This window comes from Peromyscus californicus, unplaced genomic scaffold (genome assembly GCF_007827085.1).
Source record: "Peromyscus californicus insignis strain IS unplaced genomic scaffold, ASM782708v3 Scaffold_15__1_contigs__length_86483966, whole genome shotgun sequence".
Taxonomy (NCBI): Eukaryota; Metazoa; Chordata; class Mammalia; order Rodentia; family Cricetidae; genus Peromyscus; species Peromyscus californicus.
In genome coordinates, this window is record NW_026294447.1 from 53,101,815 (window position 1) to 53,113,080 (window position 11,266).

General features: G+C 49.7%; 1 protein-coding gene across 2 annotated transcripts; it reads left to right on the plus strand.

The window, feature by feature from the left end:
* The first annotated feature begins 834 nt into the window (after positions 1-834).
* Positions 835-10,960, plus strand: LOC128110888 (serine protease inhibitor A3N-like). Of its 2 annotated transcripts, XM_052738871.1 has the most exons (6): positions 835-933; positions 3,144-3,797; positions 6,046-6,319; positions 7,158-7,308; positions 8,254-8,467; positions 8,953-10,960. In XM_052738871.1, exons 2-5 carry the CDS (start codon positions 3,161-3,163, stop codon positions 8,452-8,454), a joined length of 1,263 nt encoding a protein of 420 aa, XP_052594831.1. In that variant the 5' UTR covers positions 835-933; positions 3,144-3,160; the 3' UTR covers positions 8,455-8,467; positions 8,953-10,960. The 2 variants fall into 2 exon arrangements, with proteins under 2 accessions (XP_052594831.1, XP_052594830.1); XM_052738870.1 differs by having other exon boundaries at positions 8,254-10,960.
* Positions 10,961-11,266: the final 306 nt, after the last annotated feature.

Here is an 11,266-nt window from a genome sequence, read left to right on the forward strand (position 1 = left end):
GTCACAAATCAAGGCAAGTTTAAAATGCAGGGGTGAGAACCTCAGGGAGGCAGATGCATCACCAAGATCAGGGAGCTTCTCTACAGGCTCAAGATGTTCTCTGCTGGCATTCTTAGCTTTTGGATTGAAGCTGGTTGTCTGCTAAGTGAATAGACTCTATTGTCACAAGGTTGAGTTCTGACACAGGGAGGAAACATGGCTGTTCCGGAGAGCAGCACTTAGCCTGTGAGAAGGTCATTAGCCCCTGACCTGCAGTGTTCCCATCTCTCTACAGTGCTGAAATTCAGATCAGCCAGCCAGGCTCTGCAGACACAGATTCCTCTAGGAGTTTTCCTTCACTGCCAGACAAGGCAGCTTCCCTATCAAGTCTGATAGTCAAAGAGGGGAGATGGAGTCTCTATTGAGAATATGCCCATTGCTGCCCGAAAGGATCGTTACACTGATGAAGACGGGGTTCTGTCAGGATCGAGGCATGTGTTTATTACTGTGTGAGTTTCCCTAAAGAAACCAGGAATCATGGGCATAAAGTTGTTGTGTTCTTTTGGAAATGATTAGAAAGTATAGGATAAATGTTAGCTGCAGCCCTATCTGTTGACAAGTGGGACAGGGATTGTGCACACTCTGTTTGCTTCTGACATGCCCAGAATATCAGGTAGTCTTTTTTAGAACACTTTGGGCAATTTCCCGTCAGAAGGCTCTGCTAGCAGAAGCCTCTAAATGCAATATTACCAGAAATCATTCTGTCTGCCCATTTCCAGTCTGAGCACAGAGAACAGCTTGTCCGCACTAGTATTTCCTAAGAAGAGGGAGGAGTCCCCAGTGGGGATAAATAAGCATTAGTGTGCTAGGGAGAACAACACACCAGGCAAGCAGCAACCCAGAACATCAGAACTCAGCTGTCATAGACGCTGGCAGCGGGCATCAGCTCTGCAGGTAATACCCAGGATTCCTACCTTCTGGGGACAGAGTTAGAACCTTCCTAGGACTGTTAGGTACTGGCAATGACCTGAAGTCTTGGTTTGAAGGAGGGATGATGAGTGGTTCCTGGGACACTGGATTGAAATCAGGGGATATTTCTGGGGTGCGTATGAATCTCCTTTCCAATCTTTCCAATCTGGGTCTTCATGTGTATGAAGATGTGGGTGCCATGGGCTATGCTCCTGGAGAGGGAATGGAGCCTGTTCCTTCTGACCCTCCATGGGGAGGAAGTATTGAGACCTTGTCTAGCCTGTGTGCTGCTATCATAGCTGGGGGGTATTGGTGAAATTATTAAGGCCACTCCACGTAGTTAAAAGGAGATTTATTTAATGGCATAACTTACAAATTAAGGGATAGGTAGGTCGCGGAGTCTGGGGAAGGTGTATCGCAGTCCAGCGGTGTTCTCTGGAGCTCTGCTTGGTACACCTCTCCAGTCCAGGGTCCCACAACAGAGAGAGAGCCCGCTGATCCAGATCTCCGGTCCCCAGGCGCCTCCTTTCGCCCCGCCTTGTAGGCGTGACAGTTGCCGAAGTCTCAATGGGGGTTGGAACTTCCAGATCAAAGCTGGAATGGCTACCCACTACAGGGGGGAGACAGGAGGGCTGCAGAGTCCATCTGGAGGAGGTGGCAGCCCTGCCATGCTTACAGCTGACAGGAGTTGCTTGGGGGTCAGGGACCCACTTCCCCCAGAGATCCCATGGCTGAGCAGAGGAGCCTCACCCTCCACTAGGGAAGCAAAGAGAGCAGTAGCTCAGCCCCTGAGCCAGGTCTCCTGCTGCGCACACCGTGCAGCCCCTTTCCTCTGGAACCTATCCTGGCACAAAATATTGCTCAGTGCTTTGCCAAAGAAATGCTTGCATCAGTCTGAAAGCAAATACAGCAGCCAACTTGCTGAGGTCCCTGGCTCCTCTGCAGGCATGTCACATCCCTGGGGACATGTGGCTCAGCTCCAGCACCTCCCTCTCCTGCTCCCTCCAGTCTCCTCCTACACTCTTCTGGTCTTCTCTCCCCTCTGCCTCCCCCTTGGCTCCTCCTCCTTTCTCTAGCCCTCCCTCCTCCCATCTCCCTGCCTGTCCACTTCCACTTTCTCACTCCTTCTTGATCTCTCCAACCCCCTGATGTCTCCTCCCTCCTCTTCCTCTCCCTCCCACTCATTTATCATCCACTTTCACCTTTGGACACCTGAACAAATGTTCAAGGCTAGTTGTGGGTGTCTGTGTTTACCATGATCACAACCCCTCAACTGTAGTCCTTTAGGATGCTTGTGGCCCCCACTCCAGGGGTGGATGGAAGAGATAGCCCTCTAGACATTCCCTACAACTAACCCATTGACCCATAATAAGCCAGACACTTACCAATAATGTAACCTGGGTCACTCACCAAGCTTCTCAGAGAAGTCTGCCCATTTGCCTGCTACCACACAGCCATCCTAAGAGCCAAAACAAAATCTGGTCCAGGGGTCAGAGACTGACATCACTCACCTTTCTTCCCAACAGGAGGCCTTTCAAACCTGAGGTTCAAAGCAACATGTAGTTCCCTGGCAGGACTGAAAGAACCTTGCCCTGTTTGTCCTGCCATGACCTGTTCTAGAGGTACCAAGGCTCTGGCACGACACCAGATGTCTCTGGTGCTGCCTCTCAATTATTCCTCTCCAGGTCCAGCTTCATGTACCAGATTCTGTCAAGGGCCTTGTGATTTCCCAGACTTGTCATCAAGAGGCAAGGTTAGGGCCTGTGCTAACCACTTCTTCAAGGACCCTAAGTTCTGCCTACATGGCGGGGTGGGGGGGGGGCGGTGAGTGCAAAGGAAGAGGGTTCCCAGCCTTCTAATGAATCCTTCTGCAGGAGAGACTGAGAGGAGACAATCTGATCAGACAGGGCTCGTCCCATCCCTCCACTCCTCTTCTGGCTTCTCTGTGAACCTGGCATGTCCATTCCCCTCTCTGGGTCTTGGGTTCTTGTGAGGAGACTGGGCTACTGCAATGCTTCCTCCAGTGCTGATAACAGGAGCATATGATGTGGTACTGCCATCTGAGTGCTCAGAGCACCTCCCATGCACAGTCACAGAGGCAGCAAGGGGCAGAAGAGCAGGTTCACAGTGCAGCCCTGTGGGAGGACAAGGACACCACCTGGTCCTCCCAGACTCAAAGGATCTTTACTTTTCAGCCTGGAGAGCAGAGAAGATGGCCCTCCGTGTAGCTCTGGGGCTCTTGATAGCAGGGATCTGCCCTGTTGTCCTCTGTCAATCAGATGGCACATTGAGAAGAGACACCGAAGTCCATGAAGACCAAAACAATGGGACACAAATGGACAGTCTGACACTGGCCTCCATCAACACTGACTTTGCCTTCAGCCTCTACAAGGAGCTGGCTTTGAAGAATCCAAATAAAAATGTTGTCTTCTCCCCACTCAGCATCTCAGCTGCCTTGGCCATCCTGTCCCTGGGAGCAAGGAGCAAAACCCAGGAAGAGATTCTAGGAGGTCTCAAGTTCAATCTCACACAGACCCCGGAGGCAGACATCCACAGGGGCTTTGGGCACCTCCTCCACATGCTCAGTCAGCCAGGAGACCAGGTGAATATCAGCATAGGCAGCATGATATTTGTTGAAAAGCACCTGCAGATCCTGGCAGAGTTCAAGGAGAAGGCAAGGGCACTGTACCAGGCTGAGGCCTCTGTGACTGACTTCCAACAGCCTCATGAGGCCAAAAAACTCATCAATGACTATGTGAGCAAACAGACCCAGGGGAAGATCAAGGAACTGATCTCAGACCTGGATAATCAGACAGTAATGGTGCTGGTGAACTACATCTACTTTAAAGGTGAGACTGCTCACTGTTTGGGGAGTAGAGAGAAAGAATGGTGACTGGGAACCTTGTGTCCTTATGCTGACCACTGGAAAGGTGGTGCTCACAAGCCTGGAGACATGGGTGCCTCCTTTCTTTCTACCCACAGGCCCTACTTCTCCCCTAAGATTTTTTTGGATACAGTTGTGGTTCCTGGCACATACTGCACAGAACTCCTGAGCTCTCAGTCTAAGAGGGCTCCTTATGGCTGTGACTTAAACTTACAAACTAGCAGAATGCATAGGTTGCATGTCCAGTCCTACCTGTGTTGGGAGAAGCCTGGGCTGCTCCCTGCAGAGATGAGGTCCCTTAGTCTGCCCTCTCCATCATTTCTAATCTGCTCCTGTAGAAGGTGTCCATCACTACTGGAGAACCTCTGCCTCTAGGAGACTCCAGGTGGGCTGGGGACCTCTTGACCTAAGGAGCCTGCTTACCCATCTTATGGTGAAAGGTAGCATGTCCTATAACTACTGAAGAGCCCTGTGGGCAATTCCTGTTCAGGACCTCTCCCTTGAGCCATTTTGGTAATGAGCTGGACCTGGACATGGGAAACAGGGATGCAGGAGCAGACACTAATGAGAGGGAAGTGTCAGCCATGCAGTGTTCTGTGTTTAGGGTGTGGGTGCCTCATGGAATTTTGCTTTTATAAAATTGCTAGCCCAAACATCCTGAAGGTTAGAATGCCCAAGATATACTCCAGGGCCAGTGAGTCTGATGAGAGTTGGGTGCAAGAGATTTGGGAGACTCAGTCTGAGATATAATCAGTAAAAGTAGTGGGGGGACTTGCAGAGCCCATACCCACAACACCCTACCTGACAGAGACCAGGGAGTTAGGAGACAGCCCAGAACTTGGTATCTGAGAGAAGTCATGATGTAATCAGATCTGGGTTGAATTAAGGATAGTGCAGTGTAGATGTAACCGATCATCTTATTAAATAAGAAACACAGAACGAATGCAAAGAAGAAAGCCAAGATCAGAGCTAAGAGCCTTACCCGCCTGCTGCAGCTATCCTCTTCAGCCAAGAGACCTCTCCAAAAGAGAGCTACTTCCTGTCTGTTTGTTTTTATATAGACTTTCTGTTCTGCCTTCTCATTGGTTGTAAAACCAACCCAATGTCTGCCTCGTCACTGTCTGTTGTACAGCCCTCCAGGTCTTCTGTGGTATTGAGATTAAAGGCATGTGTCTCCAATGCTGGCTGTATCCTTGACCACACAGAGATCTACCTAGCTCTGCCTACCAAGTGCTGGGATTAAAGGCGTGCACCACCAACGCCCAGCTTTTGCTATGGCTCTAATAGCTCTGACCCCCGGGCAACTTTATTTACTAACATACAACTAAAATCACATTTCAGTACAAATAAAATACCACCATAGTGCAGGGCAGAGGGAGGACAGGCTCTGAGACAATGAACAAAATCTCAAGGTGGCCATGGAAAGAAAAAGAGGCTAGGAGGACAGAGGACAGAGGACAGGAGCACAGGATGGCTGCCGAACTGCTGTGGGCTGGGAATGGTGGAATCAGAGCGATGGCCTGAAGGATAGCTGGGCATGGCTCTCTAGCCTCAGGACCCAAGCTCCAGTGCTGCTTGGCTGTGAGGTGGGGGTGCATGTTTAGGCTGCTAGATTCTAAGCCCAAGAAATTGTTTCAGTACCAAGTTCTGTAGGGATCCAGGATAAGTCTGAATGGGATATCTGTGATTTGTAGAGGTGGCCATAGCCCACGTGTGACATGAGGACTTGTTACTCACATTTTAGTCAGCAATCTATGGGACCATGGACTGCTCACGGTGTGGGAGAACACAGTCTCTCTTGTCCTGTTTTCCCTAAAAACCTGTCTCACAAGACATTGCCTTCAAGACATGGCTCCTCCTGAGGAAGAAGGGATCTTCAACACTCCCCAGGCTCCAGTCTCCCCACGTTTAATCTCATCTATCTGTTACACATCCCATGCCCAGAACCCTAACAGTTTCTCAGGAGCTCAAGTAGCCAGGCTTTGGTTTGAAGTTCCCCTTTCTAAACCAAGCTTGGAGTCTCTTCTCATCTCTAGGAACTTGTCCACCTACAAGGGTTTTTTTTTTTCCCAATCCAGACTATGCAACCTAAAGGACACTCTGTGTTGTTGAAGTTGGATTGATGGCTGTCACAACACAGCAGCTGGACAGAAATGGGACAGAGGTGGGGTCTCTCAAGTGACGTTACAAACTGATTACCTCTTCATCTTTAGGAAAATGGAAGATGCCCTTTGACCCTGAAGATACTTTCGAGGCCAAGTTCTACTTGGGCAAGAGGAGGACTGTGAAGGTGCCTATGATGAAAATTGAGGACTTGACTACACCCTACTTCTGGGATGAGGCTCTGTCCTGCTCTGTGGTGGAGCTGAAGTACACAGGCAATGCCAGCGCCCTGTTCATCCTCCCTGACGAGGGCAGGATGCAGCAGGTGGAAGCCAGCTTGCAACCAGAGACCCTGAGAAAATGGAAGGACTCTCTGAGGCCCAGGTGAGTGTCCACAGGAACCAGAGCTGGCCTGGCTCCCTATCCTGGTGTCCACGTCCCTCAGAGTCTCACTAGCACCTAATGTAATGATTAGAGAGACAAGAGAGACAGGCAGAGTGGGGGTAAATTTCCCTCTGCTGAGGATTCCTCTGTGTCTAACAGTCTGTAATTACAGGGAATCTTGAATGGGTTTTGGAAGGCAGAGGGGAGTGAGGTTGAGATGAGATCAGCTCTGAGAATCAACTTTCCCCGGTGTAGCCATCTCATCCCCTCATTCATTCACTATTCATTGAATAATGACTTGAAGACCTACTATCCGCCATGTTCTGACTTAGAACCTGAGAGTATATCAGAGACTCAGCACAAAATTTCTTACGCTTGAGGGTTCCTCTTATAATTGAGGAAGAGAGAGTGGGGAGATGGAAATGCAACTAATCATTATTTGATTAGTTAAAAGGTGAGGAGGGGTGAGATTGAGAAGGGGTTCAAGGATTAGGAAAGCTGGAGTCAGATGCAGAGTGAAATTTAATATAGTAGGATCATTAGGAGATGTCTGAGGGTCTACAGGTCAAGCAAAGGACTCCATTTTTGTGGATCTTGGAGGAAAGCATTCTAGGCAGAGGAACAGGGAGTACCAAGCCTCATTGCCTGGCCCCTGTAAACACTCTCAGGCACTGATGGGTAATTAATGCATTAGGAAGAGGAAAATCAAATGCTCTAGGCATGGATGGAAAGAGGGCTGTGCTCCAGTGAGAGGGCTGTCTCTGGTTCCCCAGCTATAAAGTGGGTTGATAGGGCAATGGAGCCCAGGAGCTCTTACATTTCCCCTTTTCATTCTCAGGATGATTGATGAGCTCTACATGCCCAAGTTCTCCATCTCCACTGACTACTGCCTGGAGAAAATCCTTCCACAACTGGGCATCAGGAAAGTCTTTTCCACACAGGCTGACCTGTCTGGGATCACAGGGGCCAAGGACCTGAGTGTCTCTCAGGTACGCCTAGAAACACTGGGTGGTTCTCATTGGTGCCTGAATGTGGGTGGTGAAGGCCAGGTGGTGTGTGGGGAAATGGCAAATGTGTGAAGAAGCCTGCATTTCTGAGATTCCCTCATCCTGGGAGAGCTGGATTGCAGCCTAAATACTCCTGCCGGATACCATGCAGCCAGTCCCTTGTCTACACCCTGAACAAAATATCTCCCAGGAGCCCAGTGCTTGGTGTTAAACCACCATAGCACCACACAGCACCAACCTGTGTTATAACGCGGATGCCAACCACAATCTGCTGCAGGGCAAATGCACTTCCAGCCTCAGCTTTTTCACTGCAGAGCTGGCCAGCACTTCTTGACGAGCACACAGAACAGCAGCAGTAAAGGAAATCATCAAGGAATGAATGGCAGTTGGGATGAAAAGATTAAGAATAGGGGAGAAGATGCCTTAGGACCCCACACTACATTCCCAGTTGCAGATTCTGGCAATGTCTGGTGTTCTGTCCAGTGCCCACTCTGAGACCTGGGCTCAGCTCTATACCAGCAGGGCATGGCAGTCTGGAAATGAGAAGCCATGCCCTGTGCATTCCTGATGTATGTCCCAAGGAGACTGGAGCAGGAGGGATGCTGTAGCCCACACTGGCTTTCAGCACCCTGGCTTTTTCCCTGTGGGTCTCCTGAGAAGTTGCCTGTGGAGTAAGCACTGGAGTTTCCTACTCCCATCCTCCAGTTTGAGGATGGGTTTGAGGGCAACACAGATTCTCAGAGACTGAGCAGACCCAGGGCATGCCTCATCTCACACCCTGAGCAGAGACTTGGAAACACCAAGGGTAGAGCTCGCTGTAGGAACAAACAACCTCACCCGCAGCTGAGGCCAGCAGTGGATGCTTGCTCCAGCAATCTCCTCTCGTGCCCTCCCTGACTTCAGTGTAGTGATGTCTTTCTCTTACAGGTGGTCCACAAGGCTGTGCTGGACGTGGCTGAGACAGGCACAGAAGCAGCTGCTGCCACAGGAGTCAAATTCGTCTTCTTGTCTGCAACATTGGACCCATTTATTTTGAGTTTTGACAGGGCATTCCTGATGATTATCTTTGACACAAATACTCAGACTCCACTGTTTTTGGCCAAGATCACAAACCCCAAAAAAGGCTAGAACTTCCCAAGTGGTAAGCCTTCTTCCTGGGAGCCAGGAATTGAGCCTGTATGTGGATCTCTATGTGCATTTTGGTTTCCATGCTCTGGTTGGCTGTGGCATGCCTGGACTGGACAGTGACAGTGACTAACTGTATGACTCAAACATGCACAGGGGACTGGGGACAGTCAGTGTCAGGCTCCCAGTCCTCCTGGCAGCACTGACTCATGTTCCTGAGCCTGAATTCTGTCTTTGTTACCCTCCTACTGCCATTCCTTTATCTGCCTCTACCCAAAAGCCTGGGCCCTGGCAGATAGGCTCAGTCCCTATCTAGGCTGTGGTGATATCTGCCTTCAGCTTCCGCGGACTGGATAGGACTATGCAAACTTATAGGTCAATCATGTGAACCTCAGTCCCAGCACTGAGAAGGACACCTGCCGCCTGGAGTCTTCTTCCAACATCTGGGACCACTGTGTGCCCAGTTCCTGCCTCAAACTCTGCCTCTTGTGTCCCTTGCAGGGGCTCCTGACCCTCCCCACATCTGGAAAATTTTGGATCCCTTATTCCTGAAGCTCATGGAGTCAGTTGGTCAGACCAGTTCCTTTCCCCCTAGTACACCTACTTAAGGCACAGGAGCCTTTTTCTAGGTTCCCCACTGACCAACCTCACACAACAGATGGATGCCTCCACCTTCCTCACCCAAAATGCAGGGCTTGGAGCCAAGGATCAATAAACATATAACTGCACAGAAAGTGTCCAGGCCGTGTTCACTCAGCTCCTATTGGCAGGGGTATGGCCTCTAGTGACCACAGAGTAGTAGAGATTGTCGCTCACAGTCTGTGACTCATGTGTTGGACCTCTAACTTACATGCTTATTGCAGCTCAAAGGGCTTGTGGTCAAGGCCTAGGACCAAGCCCAAATGCCCCCTTGTTAAAATCAGATTTGTATGGAACTGAAGTTATATGAACACCCTTATACCCATCAGCAGATTCGTTCACTTTCAACACATGGCATACATGTGTGCACACATATATGTTCATATATACACATCCATCTGTACATACACACACACACACACACACACACACACACACACACACACACACACACCTCCTTATCTTCCCCCCTCTGGAATGTTTTGAAGTGAATTCTACACCTTCTTGTTTTCTAAGAATTTTCCCTCTCCCCCACCATATAGACTCATGTGACATAGAAGCAGGCATTCTGAAGTATTCAGCATGGTGACAGTTAGTTCCCTGAGCTCCCAATGCTGTGCAGCTCTTGGCTATGAAGGGAGCTGGAGCGGGTTAGGTTTTCAAGCACTGACTTTTCCTCAAACAACAAAAATTCCTCAAAGTGTTTGCCAGTGACAGCAAAGCCAAAAGGCATACCAAGGACGACAGTAAAATGTCATTAATTAGGTCAGAATCCTCATGAGATGGGTTTGCCTTTCTGGGGAGGGCACTGGAACTCGAACTCAGAGCCTAACAAATACTGAGAAAACACCCTCACACTGAGTCACCCCAGCCCTGTTCTTACATTTCTGCTTTGACACAGTGCCTCACTAGGCTGCCCTGATTAAACTCACTATCACATAGCTCCTCCTTGGCCCCAAAGAAGGAGCAGATGAAATGACACGAAAATGTGCTTCTCTGTCTCCTCACTGTGGGAGGGCAAAGCCAGTGAACTGTCAAGGAGAGGCCACAGCTGGAAAAGTCCTCCCCAGCAGGCCTGAGGAGGGCACAGAAGAGCACTGCTCTCCACTCCCAAAGACTCTAGGTGGAACCTGCTCCCCCTGCCCAGCCTTGGCCCTCCCACTTCACTAAAGTTCCAGTGAACAAAGACACAGCAGCTGGGCCTTCCCTCTGCCTGTCCTGGCCTTTCCCATCATTGGAGTTCAGAAAACCTCCCCTCAGGTCTCACATTTCCCTCCTGCCTGGGCCTAGTATAGTTTTTATCCACCAACATGATTTTCCAGTTGGTCTAGCTTCAAACTATTTTAGTCACTTCTGAATGGATTCCAGAGCCCCTGATGAGTCACCCCCATCGCCCCTCTCCATAGCTCCCGACAATCGTTACACTTCGCATGCATATTAATTCCCACGTTCTGCATATTGCATGCTCTGTGATGGAGTCACATCACACAGACCCTACTGTGTCTGGCTTCCACTGAGCTCATGGGTGGGCTCACACACACTGCAACAGGAAATGGCACCTCTTTCCTTTGTCTAGCATACTAACAGTGTTTGGCTAGAGCAGGGTGCTCATCCATTCATTGGTTGGTAGGCCCTTGAGTTGTAAGCCCTTGACTGACGATGAAGAACCGTCATGGGAACTGGCAGCAGCACCTGTCAAGTCCTTAGTTCCTGTTCCTCTGAGGACATACCTAAAGTGGAAGAGCTGCATCATGGGACTGTCAACCTTTCCAAAGATGTCACCCCTTTCTACGTTCCTACTGGCTGTGTAAGAAGGCTTTGAATTCTACCTACCCACAAAGACACTAATTACCTTCCTTTTACGTTTTTAATAAATTCATCAGCTCACATTTATGTATTTGGTGATTTGTGTGTGTGTGATAAAACCCATGGCTTCTTGCATGATAGGCACCTTTAGGAAGGTATGGTCTTCCTGACCAGTGGATGTGAGTGGTGACTTTGTCATCCAACTGTTCGAGTTCTTTAGAATTCTAGGTACAGATGCCTGAGGTGCAGACATTTCCTCCAATCCGGTGTGTTCTCTCCTCAGTCTCACAGTACTGGGACCCAGAACTTTGCATATTCAAGGCAAGGCAGAATTCTACCACCAAACTCCACCCCAGCTCTTACTTTCTTT